Here is a 17,782-nt window from a genome sequence, read left to right as displayed (position 1 = left end):
CCCAAAAAAAGCCCACCCTTCTACTTCTGCCAAGAACCAGCCCTAACCTAGAATGTCCTAGCAACCACCTAGCAACAAGCCAGAACCTCTAACGACCACCCAGAAACCACATAGAAGACTTAGCAACCCCCATAATTCCCAAGCTACCACCTAACGTCACACAATGTTCTGGCTCTTTTTATAGGTGCATGCATAGTTGAAAGAAAACAGCCTGAGATTGCTTGGAGCAGAGATGTTGGGAATACAGGCGAGCTGGCTAATGTTCAGTCAGGGCACATAAACCACAGGCTGCTGCTCACACACGACACCACAGATTAATGGTCAAATCGCTCCCAGCTCTGTGCAAAACCATTAGTGTGTGCTCTTGTGTTTTTATGGTTGTGTATGTGTTCACATGCCTTCATTTAGACTATATGTGAGCATCAATACAGCCAGTCAGGTGTGCACACACTCTTCTTAACAGACATTTGTGGTTTTCTATCTTCTACTTAAATTCGCTTGCCTTTTTCTGTTCATTGTCCTTTATGTTTTAAGAGCACCTGGCACCGTTCCAAACCCATAAAGACAGGAAAATGCCGTTGCAGGCCGAATCTTAAACTTCCCAGTTGGCTCCGTCTTCACTAATGGCCCTGGCGTGCGTCCTTCGCCATGCGGAAATCATGCCGTTTTGCATAATGAGGACGACTAGGATCGATTTCCACTGATCTAAGCCGTTCTTATCATGCATTAGTTCTAGGATAGCGAGTCTAGTATAGCGCTGAAATTATCTTCAGGCCATCTTCAGGCCAAGGTACACTTCAGATGTCCTATACATGCCGAGGCCACACAGGAAATAAGGAACACGTCTAGTTTTTGGAGGTCTGTTTGTCCTCTGCTGTGGAAACAGGTGCCGGGCTGCGATAAGCAAATGCGCTGTTGAGAGGGCGATGATGGCGGCACATCACGATGAAGGTTATGAGTGGTGGCTTTGGGGACGGGGAGAGAATGTCTACGGTATGCGCATGCAGATCGCGAGGAGAGGAGCAGGCGGTTGCGTGGGTGGTGCCAGCTGTAACTCAAGCCGGCATCCCATGCACCACCTGCTGTGCCACCAACCCCCCTGCTTTAATCAACAGTGTGGTCCGTAGGATCAGCACACTTGGGCCAGGGAGACGTTAGCTAAATGAGCGGCACAGGACTGACACGCAGCACATCTGCCGTGTTAATGAAGGTCACACGCAATCTGACGCGCTCCAGTAATAAACTGTTTGTTTTTAAGCCGTTTTTATAGCAACTGTGAATTTTAATTAAAAATTATATATATTAAAATATTTACTTTATGTTTTGAGATAATGGTTGAGTGTGCAAACCAAAGATTTGCGCTCACGCTTATCCTTGACAAAAGCGAAGAGAACATTCGCAACGCGTTACTCACTCTAGTTTACTGTTTTTCGCGTCGTTCATACAAATAAAAACATTGTTTCTCTTTGGCTTGACAATTTTCAAACTTGCTCAGAAGACGTGATTGAGATGAATAGCACCTCTCGCCCACTTAGCACCAGTCCCAGTGCAAATTTGTCATTACATCGACTTGATATGCAATCTAATAGCGCAAATAATTAAATACACGTTTGGTGTGAACACACAATTAGACTGACAGAACAGCTGATTTGGTTGCCTAGCGACATAAAAAAAATGCTCTTTACTAAATTAAAACAACCCAAAAAAGGCAGTGCAGTGCTTCTTGCATTTTCAAACCTGTCTGATTTTGGGCCATTTACACAGAACTCCTTTTTGTGTTATAAAACATGAGGCGCATTTTTAAAAAGCTGAACTTTGAACTACTTTAACAGTGTAATGCTATAAGTGCTATGCTTTTGTCACAATGGCATTTTACGATGCCTTTCTTTTCATATTTAGTTCATTGCAGCTGTTTGTAACAAATCAAATAGGGAGCGTTTAAACAACAACAATGTACTAGAAACAGAAAAGGTTTTCCTTTGCATTTTTCCACACACAGACCACAATGTTATCAAAACGATCCCCATCACAGCAAATGGATTAAAAATGCTGTATTATTCATGCCAGGCCAGTAGGTGGCGATGTAACTTTGTAAAGAAACACTCCACGCCTATAGACTGAACACATAATATGCGTGCGCATGGTGTCACCGTTTTTACAAATATCATTTTCAAAAACTAGCACTTAGAAATCCGTTTTCAGTTTTCAGAAAATGTATGTCTTCAGGCCCCCAAAACGGCATTGTCTTATAAATGAACAGCCAAAACGCATGAAACATTTTCTATTTTTAGTTAAAAATGTCCCTTATATAGTTTTTTGTTGTATTTAGAGTAAATTTGTTTGTTAATGACATCTGAGTTTTAATCACAATATGGATAAAAGATCACATCAAGATGTTTGGTCTGGAAACTCACCATTGAGCTAGTTGACAGATTAAACTTTCGCCGTATCTGGTCGGCAAAACTCTGAACACATCTTCCCTTTTTAAGAATGACTTCAGTGCCATTCTTTGTTCTTTTCTCAGAGAAAAGCTTAACTCCAAGTCTTCCAGAGTCGCGGTCAAAGCTGATTTGAAAGACCGCCGTCCGCCAGTTTCTGTGTTTACTAGAAGCACGCAGGCGCAACTCAGCCGTCATTATGTAAAGCCCCGCCCACCGACTCTATACACGATGTGATTGGCCCAACCAGAGTTTGGCGTTTACAGCTCAGAAGTGTATTGACAGTTGCTAGACGACACGCGGTAGATTAGATTTGCTGCCACTAGGGTCCGTCTAGATTTCTAGGCTAGATAAAAGATAGAATATTGCTGCATGTGGGAATGACAAATGTGGTAAATTTACTAAAAAGTTAATCTAACAATTATTTAATGGGTGATTAGCTATTGTCGTTGTGTCTTTTTTATATTTTAGTAGCTAACTACTTTTTAAAAAGGCTAGATTTGAATTTGAGTAGCTTGTAGTTTGGTAAGTTTAACAATGGCAGTGAGGGTTCGGATCAGAAGGGAACATTTTTTTAATCTGAAGCACTGTTATTTTTGCTATTTTTGTTTGTTGCGAAATTGATAATGCAAAAAAAGGGCAAATAGGATGGACAACTGTGGATGTTGTGCTGAAAGGACTCGTTTTGGGACGTCAATATAAAAGTGTATCTCCTAAAGACTGTGTGTGTGTGTGTGTGTGTGTGTGTGTGTGTGTGTGTGTGTGTGTGTGTGTGAGTGTGTGTGTGAGTGTGTGTGTGTGTGTGTGTGTGTGTGTGTGTGTGTGTGTGTGTGTGTGCGTGTGTGTGTGCGTGTGTGTGTGCGTGTGTGTGTGCGTGCGTGTGTGCGTGCGTGTGTGCGTGTGCGCGCGTGTGTGTGTGTGTGTGTGTGTGTGTGTGTGTTGATGGAGGTTGCAGGAAGATCTGAACACAATAATCATGCCACATTTTAACTGTTGTGATAATTCATTTGTCTATTTTATGTTTCCTTTTTTTCCTGTTTGTGTCAACACAATGCAATAGAGCTCGAAAGTAAGTCTTCGCCTCACCTCTAGATACAGATCTGTTGTGTGCATGCAAATGAGAGCTTGTATTTCTATCTAATGACCTGAGCAGAAAAAAAGTATACCCTCATTTGATAAGTGAAATTCATTATTTAAAAATATATTTTTGAAGTGTATCAGGCATTATTAAATGTTTTATTTCTACATACTTTGAAGATAACTTTTTTTAAACGAGCAAAGTACTATTAGGGATAATAAATGTTTTAAAAATAAAAACTTTTTGACCTATTATTTAGAACAATTGCTAATTAGCAGAATCTTATGAAACTTGTCTACAACATGTCCAGGTTTTTTTCTCTAAAATCAAAAGAAATAAATTACAATTTATTGCTCACGTTACCTATTTTTGGGCCATTTGTTTTTAGTGTAACAATGTTTTCATGACATTATTCATCATTCGCATTACTATAGTTAAAAAAACCTCATTCTTAATATATGTAGTAAAATTATGTATATAATTTCATATATATATATATATATATATATATATATATATATATATATATATATATATATATATATATATATATATATTAGTCACAATGCAAACAATCCTTATGGTCCTATAGAAGCTAAATCATTTGTATAATTAAAAAAATATATGGAGTTCTCTTATTTATGCTATTTTCTTTTGATTTTAGGCTGAAATGTGACCTGGAGGTTTTGTGAAATTCACTCAATAGCATTTTAGGGATTTCTCAGCTACACCAGCGCTGACACAAGCAAACTGAACCAGCTATACATTATCATTTTATTTAATGAATTCCAGTTATTAATGATAGAGGGTGTTTTCTTTCCATTGTTGCATGAATGTGATTATTTGGGACGTTTAATCAGACAGCCACTGATTAAAAACTTTACTTTGCTTCCATGAGTTGAAGGATGACTGTGCCTGAAGTGTTTCATTTACATCCTGTTTCTCAAATCGGTTTAATATGGCTGTAAGCATCTTTAAGCTCATGGAATCCGAGTTGCTCCTGAAACAACATTTGTCTCCGCATATCCCACCCTCCTCCCTTCAAACACCCCCCCACCACCCCTTCATTTCCCAGTTGGATGACCGATAACTGTGCAGATGTTAGTCAAGGCAACGACCAAGTCCTTAGTCAAAGTGTGGATCGGCCAGCTGCTGAATTTTGCCTGTGTCCTCACATCTCCGCTGGCTGCAGTCAGCTGTGGCATTTCAAATATGGATATATTTCCCGAAGCCTATGCAGCGAGGCAAACGGGCATGAAGTTTGCTTCAGCCGAACGGCACTGCTATGAACGATTAAATTTTTTTCACTGCAGCCCAGACCAGCATGTGGTGAATCACACTGACTGCATGAAAACGCACACAGGGAGAAAGAAACGGAAACAGAAACAGCTCAATGACTCGGTGTGGGATTGTACGAGCGTACAAGAGCTCTCAGACACGAAGGTCAGCAGGTGCCTGAGGGAACCTCTGGACGACTTTTATCCCAAAATGCACTGCTCCCTTTGCCCCAGCAGGAGCTAATGTTCACCACACACCCATCTCAGTAAGCAGAAAGGGTCTTATGAATGAAACTCGGTTCATGTACAGCATGTAGCCGCTGTGATGTCAAAACCGGACGCATGGCAAATACATTAGCACAATAAACAGAAATGTGTGCAAAACCCTCAAAAAACGTCTTGAAAACCCTTGAAAACATTTTTTATGTCTTTAATGGTCAAATGCAGTTCCTCTCTATGCTATCTATGCTCTAAATGCTATCGGTCATCCAACTGTAAAATGAACGTATCTCTAGACATACTTATTGTACAACAATATTTCAACAATAGGAATTAAAAAGCAACTGTTTGTGTACATGAAGGGCCTGGTTTCCCCATTCTGTGGAAATGTCCCAGTCATACTTCACCACAAAATAAATATATTGTTTTACTTAAAGAAAATTTGAATTATTTTAGGACCATTAAGATTTTGACATTATTTTCATGACAGTTAAGCACATTTTCTTCAGTGATACTTATTTACACAATGGGACAACAATTATATTTATTTATATATTTATTATTACTTATGGCTGGGTTCTTTTGACTCTGCCTGTCAAGCAGATAATAAGTAGTGACATCACAACTTTATAGCTACGCCCTAGCAACCATTTACAGCACCCTAGCAACAGTATATCAACATTATCAAGCCATATCTCAGCACCAAAGCATTGTACACATACAACGTTGGGCTCTTTTGACTCAGACTGGCAACTACTCGATAAATATCACCCCTTAAACTGTATAGCTACACCCTAGCAACCATTCAGAGTACCCTGGCAACCATACAAACACATAAAGAAGCCATATCTCAGCTCTACAACATTCTACAGACATGTGGGTGGGCAAGCACCACTCAAAATGTGTTCAGGAATTGTACATTCTAGTGTTTTTACTATTATTTAGAATTGTGATATTTATTAGCTTTAATGCTGATTAATGCTGAAAAAGTATAGTGTTATATATATATATATATAGAGAGAGAGAGAGAGAGAGAGAGAGAGAGAGAGAGAGAGAGAGAGAGAGAGAGAGAGAGAGAGAGAGAGAGAGAGGGAGAGGGAGAGGGAGAGAGAGAGAGAGAGAGAGAGAGAGAGAGAGAGAGAGAGATTTTTAAATGTATGAAATAGAAAAATATTTATAGTGTATATATAATATATTTTTTTATTAAAAATATTTATATCTATAAACACAGGACACATTATTTTATATTATAAAAAAAGTTTTAATGTAACAAATTAAACAGCAAAAATATTACTGCCTTTAACTTTTCACTTTACGTCAGCATAAATTATTGTATAACTGTAAATGTATTTTTTATATTATAAAATATTCTAATAAAATGTAAATTAAATAAATGAATTTAATAAATATATTTACATATTTTCATAAATATAAATTAAATCTTCATAAAAAATTATTATTATTACTCTAACTTTTATTTTGATTAATTCTGATTGATATAAATGCATAATTTAATTATTTTGCATAATTATATATATATATATATATATATATATATATATATATATATATATATATATATATATATATATATATATATATATATATATATATATATATATGAGAGAGTAATGGGAAAACAAAAGTGAATTAAGTTGATGTATTACAATAATGAGAACTTGAGGGTAAAAAGCGATAAATGTTAATGGTCCTAAAAACAGGGTTCATTTTTTTTTGTATATTAAATTCCTTTATTCTTTTGACTAAGTGGTCAAATCTGATCTTGGCTTGTTTTGTGTGATTCTTCGGACAGGCTCTGGACATGTTTTTCTAATCTGCTGTGTGGTGCTTTTTGCGCCCTCCAGTGTTTGGCAGCAGAATTGCAGCCTTTGTATCAGTAAACTACATTCTTAATGCAGCTCTCCTGGGCGGAAATTGCTACATCTGGGCCAATCACCATCCAGTCCCCAGAGGACGCCCATATTCTCTTCTCTCTGATCTGTGTCATCAAACTCTCACAGTTTAATTAGAGAGTTAAACTCCGAGTTTAATGCACCAGCCACCACAATGAATTGCTAAATGTTGCTCTTTCTCAGCAATGATTACAAATATCTCCAGCTGTGATTCAATCCCCTTTCACCAGAACAGAGTACAGCTTTCTTGTGTTTCTCCCTTGTGAGTTTGGAAACATACCGCAAACCACAATTTATGTGTGTTACTCGCACACATCTCACAGGAGTGCTGTTTGCAATGCCCTTGAGAACGAGAAAAGAAAGCACTTAATGTATAGTGAAGATAAGTAGCTTCTATGAAACCTAATTAAATGGAGGAAATGAATAATTAATGCTGGTAGTATGGATTTGAGTGAGATGGTTGGTTTACAAAGCAGTGTGATGTAACATTCAGTTCTTAGGATATTTATCTCAGCTTCACAGTGATCAGTTTAAAAAATTGCAAAACCAATATTCAGCAGGATTCATAAGTAGTTATTTTGAAAAATTACACTCAGTGGACATGCTGTCAAGTATCACCAAAACATATTTATAAATATTTATTCTTTAGTTTGAAAAAAAATGATGTGGATATTATATATATATAATTTACAGCAATCCACACAATGGAAGTCTACGGGGCAAGGCATTCAGAAGGGTTTAATAGCAGAATGTGAAGCTCATATTTTTGTTAAAGCACTTATATTAAATGGTTAGTTTATCCAATAATTTACTCACCCACAAGCCATGTATATGACTTTGTTCTTTCAGCCAAACACTGTCAGAGTTATTAAAAATATCAAGCTTTCATATTCAAGCTTTATAATGGGAGTGAATGTTGCCTTAGATTTTCAAGCCCAAAAAAAGTGCATACATCCATCATAAAAGTAATCCATACGGCTCCAGGGGGTTAATCAAGGCCTTCTGAAGCAAAGCCATACACGAGTCTAGTTCCGGTGGGATGGTGACCTCTGACCTGACCCATTGATGAACGCGGAAACGCAGAGGATAGAGCAAAACAAAACACCAGTCACGAATTAGAAGTCTAAAACACGATTTTTTAAAGAGAAATGTTGAAATGCTTGAGTTTGTTGCCCAGTCCTATTAGTTTGAACCACAAGAGGTGTCTACTCTCACCTAAGCTTATGCTACTCCTACATCCTAAGTCATATGTCGGGTCAGAGGTCAGCCGTATGGATTACTTTTATGATAGATGGATGCACTGTTTGAAAAAAAGGTTCGTTCACTGCCATTATAAAGCTTGGAAAAGCTCTGATTGTGTTTGGCAGGAAGAAGAAAGTCATATACACCTAAGATCTCTTGAGGTTGAGTAAATTGTGGGATAATTTCCATTTTTGGTTGAACAATCCCTTTAATTCTTCTTTAAAAAAAAGTTATTAAGTTCATAAATAATCGTTTTAGCAAAGTACTAGTTTATTTCTCGTATAAGCAGTTTAACGCAAGATGATGTTTTTTGTTTGTAAGCTTATTATGCCGCTTAAAGAGGTCATGACATGAGAAATCAAATGTGCCTTGTCTTTTTTTAATAAAAGAGGTCTTCGTACCATTACAGCATCCTGCAAGTTTCATTGCATGAAACGTCCTTCTCATTATAAACGAAGCATTTAATTAATCAAGCTTCAAAAACAACTCATTTTAATATCACAAGATCTGTGTTGTCACGCAAGCAAAACTAATTTGGATATGACTGCCTCCAGAGAAAGACATCGACAAATGTTATCGTCGCACCATAGGCCCCGCCCACAAACATTCAAATACTTAACGGCTGACATTTGCCTTCATAGGATGTGAGCATCACACCACTGATGCTGTCTACAGTGGATACATTATACAGATGCTCGTTCAGTTTCTGGCCTACTCTGCGCACAACAGGACATATTGTAGGGGTAATGATCGTTCACTTTGACATGTCCAGTTTAAAGAGCTTGTTTGCTTCTCTATACAGACTTCAGAAGAATCCCAGCGTCGAAACAAGTGGATGGTTTATTTTATTTTAGAGGGTTAGTTCACCCAAAAATGAATTTGTCATTAATGACTCACCCTAATGTCGTTCCACACCCGTAAGACCTCCGTGCATTTTGGAGCACAGTTTAAGATATTTTAGATTTAGTCCGAGAGCGTATGCAAGTGTATGCACACTATACTGTCCATGTCCAGAAAGGTCATCACCAATGTCACGTGATTTCAGCAGTTTGACACCAGATCCGAATCATGAATCAATACACTGATTCATAACCGTTCGAATCTTTACAAACCTGAAAGAGAAGAGAATGCTGAATAAAGTCATAGTTTTTGTTATTTTTGGACCAAAATGTATTTTCGATGCTTCAAGAGATTCTAATTAATCAACTGATGTCACATATGGACTACTTTGATGATGTTTTTATTAGCTTTCTGGACATGGACAGGAAAGTGTGCATACACTTGCATATGCTCTCAGACTAATGAACGGGTGTCTTACGGGTGTGGAACGACATTAGGGTGAGTCATTAATGACATAAATGGGTGAACTAACCCTTTAATGGCATCCCGGATTGCATCGGAGGATTATATGTTTGTTCAGAGTATTTGACTGCTGATTGTTTTCTAATCATAAAAGTAATCGAGAGTTTGCAAAGAAACTACTGTTAAAAGACAAAGATGCCAACTGTATTTGGTCTGACAACAGCTGCATCACAAACGGTGCGTAAATGACTTCATAATGTTTTGCCTGTAAATAGCGGTTACTGAATGCTTTTAAAACTCTGGTGTTCAAAAGCGAGTGGATATTGGTACTGTTTTCTATGCAATGAAATTAATCAATCATAATAGTGGCCGTTTATTGGCAAGCTTTAAGCCGCGCCTTAATTTTTTAAAATATTTTAGAGTTAGTATGAAAGTTGCAAATAATTGTTTTTCCGAATATATATATATATATATATATATATATATATATATATATATATATATATATATATATATATATATATATATATATATGTATATATATATATATATATATGTATATATATATATATATATATATATATATATATGTATATATATATATATATATATATATATACATACATACATACATACATACATACATACATACATACACATATATATTTGATGTCATGACCTCTTTAATAAATAAAGTTTGAGTGTTGTATACACATGTATACACAATACACATGTTGTTTTTATCACAGTTGTTTTAACTTGTTTAAAGTTTAAAATACTGTATACACTGTTTATAATACATTTATTGCCTGACCCCATAGACTTCTACCATAAGTTTATTATTGTAAACATGATTTTCACCTTTTTTTCCACCTAACGAAACTCTAAATATATTTTTAGGACCTGAAGTTACTGGTTTGTCTTATACATTTTTGTGAATATTTTGTTAGTAATTAAAGTAAATTGTATCAAATAAAATCAATAAATAAAAATTGAAAGGTTTCTAATATATAATTTATGCCTGCACTGAAAACTCAAATAAGTTGGCAAAAAATAAATAAAAATGGATGCATTCTATTGCCTCAAATTTTTAAGTTAAGAAATTCAAAATTTAAATAAGCAGAACTTAGACTTTTTTTGTAATCATATATTTTAATTGCTCTGAATTTTGAAATATTTGATTAAGCTAATTCATAAATTTAAAATGATCATGTAATCTAAAATGGAAACTTGACTAGTTTTAACCAGCTAATTCAATAAATTTCACCTTGCTAATTGGTTACACAATGCTTTGATAGCATAGCATAGCACTTGCTGAACGAGGACAGCAATACAATACATTTACCATATATCTGTTCTCAAACTAAGCTCATGCTCCACTCACCATGCTGATAAAAAAACATAATAACAGAAACTCTTCTAAACTATCATAACATGAAACACTACTACCCACTTATCTACCACTTAATCTTGCACACACACACAAAATCATAATATAATATTTAATTTGGCATTTGCTGTCCCTTTTTAGTCTTGTGGCAAAGCATGCTGGGAAATAGAAATCCCAGCCCAGTTTTGATTAAATTTAAGTTGGTCTAAATTAAAAAAGTGTCAAAAAAGTTCATAAAACTCAAAACAATGAAACAATTCAGATTACTTACAATGTGTCAGTTTTGAGAAGTTAAAAGAAAGTTCTAAATACTCATAAAAGTTCATTAGTTTGAATTCAATTGTTTAATTTGAGTTGGCTCGACTCAAACCAATGAATTATTTTGAGCATTAGGGTTTACAGTTTAACTCACTAATAACCAGAAAGTCTCTCATCAGAGCCCCTGGTGTAATTTTGTATGCATCTATAAGGTTTATATTTTATCATATTTCCATGATGTTGTCAAAGCATTGCTTTGTTCCTGGAAGAGGTGTGGGAAAAAATATCCCTCAAAAATGAAGAGACCTTCCTCGCCCACAGCCTCTTTCCAACTGAAGTTTTTACTTGCATGCGCCTCAGTCCTCCTTCAATCCCTGCATTTTCTCCTCATGTCTTGTGCATGTCCTAGGAGTGCTTCCGAAATGTGTGGCTTGTGAATGGAGAACCTGTCAAAAGATTTTTGTACTGACCACTTGCCGCTATTGGGCTCTGAATGGTCTTGTGTTCAGATTAAGAAGTGTAAAAATGGAGCAACGCAAGCTGAATGACCAAGCAAACTCTCTAGTGGACCTTGCAAAGGTAAGATACCTTTGAGTGAATGTTTGACTAATGCATGAAGGAAAAATAGGAGGTCCGTTTGTGTTTTAGTACAAATTCTAAAGTGCACATATATTGCAAGTCTACAGGTGTCAAATGAACAGACAAGATTTGAAAATGTTATTTGTTTAGTTGTTTGTTTCCTCTACAATATGGTTTGTTTCCTTACCAAGAGAAACTAAGCATACGGTTGATGTTAATTTATTATTTTCCCTTTACGAAACATTGTCACATGGGCTTTTGTTATTTATGTCCCTCTTGCTATGCACAATTCATCATGCTGCTTAATGGTCCGGAAAAGCTTTCATCTCCTGAGAAAAAAAGAATAACTGATGAGATACCTGAGCTGTTAAAATAGCCTGATAAATTTCAAGCATTGCATTTGCACTTCCCTTATGGCCATTTTTTAGACGGTCTTAAGAGCGAGCCTTGGGGAACACCAGGCAAGCTGCCAGCCTGACTCTGCAAAACCCACAGAAACCTGGGAAAGGGATACACTTGAGATCTGATGAGTCAGCCCGAACAGCCTCTCGCACGAGCACACACGTTTGCACGGCGAAGCTGTGACATTCAAACATCCGCAGTGGTCATATCCCGGCAACCTCTGTCTGGACCATGCCATGAGAGTCATTAGTTAGTGTTACCCAATTACCATCCTGTCCCGCACCTCCGAAAGAAACCGGAGAGGGTGACATTGAGGCGGAGCGTGATGTGATATGACTCACACCGGTTTCTGCCTCCTTTTATCATTGCCGTAATTGCCTCTCACCATCAGAGGGCGGTATAACATTAATCATAGCAGCAGCTGCTCCCAGTGGCAATGAATCCTATAATGCAGCTTAAAATAACTTAAGCAGCTGCAGTGCTTCTGCAACCTTCAGACAGCCCGCAGGCCTTGATACGCCGCGTCTGCAAATTCTGTAACCCGTTTATGATTTTTCAAATTCTTCTTTTGCATTTTTTCTCTAGAAATGTATGAAGCCAGTTTCTTCATATTTAATTGTTTGTTAAACATAAGGGGTATGAACAAACCTCTAAGGCAAAGTACTAAACTTTGTTGCATAACTGTCTGCTACAGAAATAATTGTCCTTCAAATCATGTGGCTTTTTAAGAGAAGGTGCACTTTTATTTTTCTGAGCCATCAGCCTTATGAGTTTTACCTGGTGGACAATAAAATGGGAGAAAGAAAATCAATTGAATTCAATTAAAGGAGGGAGCTGAACCATATCTAGAAACCAGAATATCAGTTTTATACTCTTGATTTATGTCAGTATGCATCCACCCAGAATACCGTATTAGCAAACACACATAACTCCCTAGCAACCACATAATAATGTGCTAAAAATAGAGAGAACACTTAAAGGGATCCCATGGTGTTGAGACTTGTATGGCTTAATATAACATAAATGATGTCTCTTACTGAATTATGTAGTAGAAAACCCATGAAAGATCTACGTTATTTAAAAAATCGATTTTATATTTGGACCATGGGCGGCGCCATTTTGTTTGCGTTCTAGGTTGATGACGTAGAGTGGTTGAACTCCTCAATCAGCTGGCGTTACCCGTAGCTATTTTTACCACAACGCAACTCGAAAATTGTTTCAGAGTTAAACAAAACAAATGAATTGCTTTGTAATTGTACTTAAAACACACTCAAACATACATGTGCACACAAACTCACCTACACAAGTCACAAACAGATCGGCGGGCGCGCACACACACACTGACAGACTGCTCTGTCTCAATCGCATGCATCATCACCAAAACATCCTGCCTCTCTTCCTCACGTTACTTTATCCCATCGTCCTACCTAGATATTTCCCTCTGCTGGTCACATTAGGCATTATAGTTAATCTACTATCAACAGTCTATCTGGGGAACAGGATGTGTTGAACAGGATATACACAGGGAATAGATTGAGGGTTATGTATGCGCGCGCAGTGCGTGCGTGTGTGTGTGTGTGTTCGCGCCGATCTGTTGGGCTGTGTGTGTGTTCGCGCCGATCTGTTGGTGTGTGTGTGTGTTGCTGTGTTCGCGCCGATCTGTTGGGGTGTGTGTGAGTCTGTGTGAGAGAGAGAGTTTGTGTGCACATGTATGTTTGAGTGCGTGAAGTCGGACAGCTGTTTGTAAATCGGCTTTACTCGTTATTGCGGTGGAACGTGAGACTGAATGACTGCACTCGAACATGTCCACTATGGTGTCGGACAACACTACAAATGTCCGTCCCTTCAAATAATGCCCTATTTAAGGGTATAGGGTCGATTTCAGATTCAGCCCCTGTCGTGGAGACTGAGCAGCCCAACATCTCGATTGAGACAGAGCCTGTCGTGTGCGCGCCCGCCGATCTGTTTGTGACTTGTGTAGGTGAGTTTGTGTGCACATGTATGTTTGAGTGTGTTTTAAGTATAATTACAAAGGAATTCATTGGTTTTGTTTAACTCTGAAACAATTTTCGAGTTGCGTTGTGGTAAAAATAGCTACGGGTAATGCCAGCTGATTGAGGAGTTCAACCATTCTACGTCATCAACCTAGAACGCAAACAAAATGGCGCCGCCCATGGTCCAAATATAAAATCGATTTTTAAAATAACGTAGATCTTTCATGGGTTTTCTACTACATAATTCAGTAAGAGACATCATTTATGTTATATTAAGCCATACAAGTCTCAACACCATGGGATCCCTTTAAGTAGAGAATGACCGATATTGCTTTTTAAGACTTTTTTAATAATATTGTATAAAAAGTGTATGCAACCCGACATGCTGTTTTTTTTTAATTAGTTTTTTTGTTGTTGACATAACAAAATGAGCATTAGACTATGACTAACACAATATGCATTTTTAATAATTACTACAAATTATTATTAAATGTTGTTGCTACCTTTCTAATTTGAGACTAATCGGATTTTAATCAAAAAGTCATTATCCAAATAAAGATTTTAATTTAGTTACTTTATTTGTGGATACTGTTGTTAGTTGCATTTTGTTGTTAGTTGCTCAATATTTTTTAAAAGATCAGGCCTTATGCATATACAGTCAAACCAAAATGTATTCAGACAGGAATGCAATGGATTATAATCAACCAATCAGCTGTTAAGTTTAAGTACTCAATTAGATAACACCAATTTAGGTAAACCAATGACCGAGCAATGCTTCATTTTGTTCAGTTTGTGGTGTAAAAGGTCACATTAGCAATTAAAGAAAAAACACTACAGCAAAACATGGTCAGGTGAAAGTGTCTGAATAATTTTGGTCCCAAATTTCGATCAATTTTAATGGTAGTCTTCTGTATGAAGATTATTTGGGTAAAATATGTTTTGCTATCCTCACTTTCATAAACGAACTATAGTGTCCTGTGCCCACTAGTAAAAAAAAAGATTTCTGGTGTCTGAATAATTTTTGGTTTGACTGTTTGCATTTTGTCTGTTTTTTATTTGTAACCGATAATCAGATTTTTGTGAAACATGGATCCGACTGATATTTTTTAACCAATATTCAAAAGGATGCAAAAATCTGTAAAAAAAAAATTTTTATATCAAACGGTTCATCTCTACACCTTGGTGTGGGCAAATAGCAAGCTTTGCCTCACAGTTAAAAGTTGTATTTCAGCATTGCTATCAATTGAAAATACTGACCACGCAGCGCTAGTTTTATAATTCCAGGCTTTTCGACCGATCATTTATGAATCTCTGTTAACTAAAACCTTTTCCTCGCTTCATCTCAGACTCAAAACATCATGTACGACCTGGTCTCGGACCTGAACGAGCGGGGCGAGGACATGGAAAAGAGGATTGCGTTGCTGGAGACCAAACTGGAGACATTGCTCAGCAATTTACAGGCGCTTCCGGGCCTCATCAGTCAGGTGATCAGCCAGCAACACCGGGACTTCCTGGAGGTGCAACTCCAGCCGTACGACAAACACAGCCACGACCGCTCGCAGTCAGTCTCCCGGCGCCGATCGTCCTCCACCGCGCCGCCCACTTCTTCCGAGAGCAGCTAGAGCTGCCAGCCCAGCCGGCGTCTCCGGAGAAGACTTTCGCCATCATATGGCCAAGTTGCATTTTACTGTAAAGCCTTATGGTTTCAATAAAGTATTATCCAAATTCTGATGACAACATCAGAGGTTAAGGGGGATAATGCGTTTGAAATGGATAACTTCCACACATATCTTGTCGATTTGTTTTGTTTTTTTGTTTCGTTTTTTTTACATCAATAAATGATGCTGTTTCTCTGTTGACAGGATCACAGAGAGACTTTTCTCAGTAACTAATGATGGAAAGATGGGGCTATCAGGTGAGCAAGTCCTTCCGGTGGACTTAATTCAGGAAAGCAATGTGATGACCTCAAACGGCACTGAATAGTGCCAGACTAGTGCTTCCTACCGAATTGTCTGTCTCTGCGTATGTGAATGAGATCTGACCTGTTCCTTGAATCAACAGGCGTTAATAACTCTTTATTGAGGAACTAATAGCATGTCTGAACCCAAGATGGGCAGATGAGGAATGCTTCCCCTTCCTGTCCAAATAGCGAAAAAACCCTAGATTTACACTCTCAAAGGAAAGCATATATCTTTTAGGTTAGAAACGGGATCAGCTGTAGTGTTCTTCTGTTGTAAGGCCTCTAAAAGTGACTATTTCGGGGGCCATGTTGCAAATTTACTCCTCTCGAAATGAATGCATCTGAATCTATACTTGCACTTTTTATCATTGCACTTCAATGCTTACTGACTATACTATGAATTTATGTTGCTCATTTAAATAAACAGACACCTTTAGTCATAAGATAATGGCCAGAATGTACAACGATAATGATTGTGTAGACCACGGCAAGGGCAGCAATGAGACCTCAACTGAAATGACTGTGCTTACAACGTAGATGTTAGATCGCTGCTATGTCACCGTTTCCAACTCTATTCGTTCCAACGGCAATTGACATATCTCTGTGGAATAGCTGAGAGGAAACTCGGTTCACTGTGTGCTCTATGCTTAAACAGTCTTCAAAACGAGAGGAGATCTACTGGATGCTATTTATAGATCTGTTTGTAGATCTGTTTAAGAGCAGCAACTATCTTGTATATGTTTGGAAATGCCTATTTTTGTATATTAATGAGGACAAGCACACCTCCAAATGCGTATGTCTTTCTCAAAGGATGTGTGGTAAAGAACTGTTTGAGTGTGTAAGTGGAATGTAGAACCAAAGCTTTCAAAATGGGCAGAAAGTAGGGAATCTGTAGGGTCTTCTGGAAAACCTTACGATTTCCCAGCAAGCTATACCGTACCATTGTACTGTAACGGATTTCTCTGGCATGGCCCTCTGGCATGTCCTGTGAATTCAGCATCTGTTTTTTTTTTCAGACTGGTGTTAAAGGTTAAACAAATCCACAGCACAAATCAAAATAAAGGAGTTTCATACTTATTTTCCAATCAATCGGTCTCACGCCATTCTGAATGTGTTCACAAATGTCTGTCTGATGCAAGGAATTGTATTTATTGTGGAAGAGAGTATGAGCGGTTCACCATACTTTACTATCATTTACTGATAGCATGTTATTGATAGATCTGTGCACTTTAGATTCTAAAGATATATGATGGGTTCATGTTGGATATATTGGTGCATTTCATAACCTGGCCCAGCAACAACACATCCCAGAGTGTAATGTCATTAAGGGGTTACAGAACCTAATGAAATGATGGTGGATCCAGCAATTTCACCAACATTGAAACTATGAGTGATTAAATACTGTATGCAAAATGAATATAAACAATAAAACAATGCTATTTAACAGAAAAGTGTTTGTTTGAGCATTAATGTTTTATATGCTTCAAAAAGTTGTCCCTTACCCATGTTGTTGGCTTTGAGTCTGTCTGTGCTATAATTTATAGGTGTTATGATCCATAAATTATTATAATTAGGTGATTGGTAATTAAAATAAGTGCCATAATTATTTTAGTGATTTTTCGCATGGTTATGAAAATGCTAATGTGTATTATTTATATTTTACCTTGTTGAGCCCTTGAAACAATCATCAGCCTATAATACATATTATATCATACTTAATATATAGGCCT

At 37.2% G+C, this 17,782-nt stretch overlaps 1 protein-coding gene across 2 annotated transcripts in view; it reads left to right on the top strand.

Annotated features, from left to right (window-relative positions):
- The window catches only part of kcnn2 (potassium calcium-activated channel subfamily N member 2), a 42,994-nt gene extending 25,503 nt beyond the window's left edge, over positions 1-17,491 (top strand). Inside the window, exons 7-9 of one of the 2 annotated variants that reach the window (XM_067433577.1) lie at positions 3,499-3,510; positions 11,594-11,696; positions 15,439-17,491. In XM_067433577.1, the coding sequence (XP_067289678.1) occupies positions 3,499-3,510; positions 11,594-11,696; positions 15,439-15,714 (391 nt within the window). In that variant the 3' untranslated portion in view covers positions 15,715-17,491. The remainder of the gene's footprint in view (positions 1-3,498; positions 3,511-11,593; positions 11,697-15,438) is intronic. The other variant, XM_067433576.1, reaches the window with a different exon arrangement.
- The last annotated feature ends 291 nt before the right edge of the window (positions 17,492-17,782 follow it).

Source organism: Pseudorasbora parva, chromosome 23 (genome assembly GCF_024679245.1).
Source record: "Pseudorasbora parva isolate DD20220531a chromosome 23, ASM2467924v1, whole genome shotgun sequence".
NCBI lineage: Eukaryota > Metazoa > Chordata > Actinopteri > Cypriniformes > Gobionidae > Pseudorasbora > Pseudorasbora parva.
Note: the sequence above shows the minus strand (reverse complement) of the source record. Positions and strands in the feature narration are given on the sequence as shown.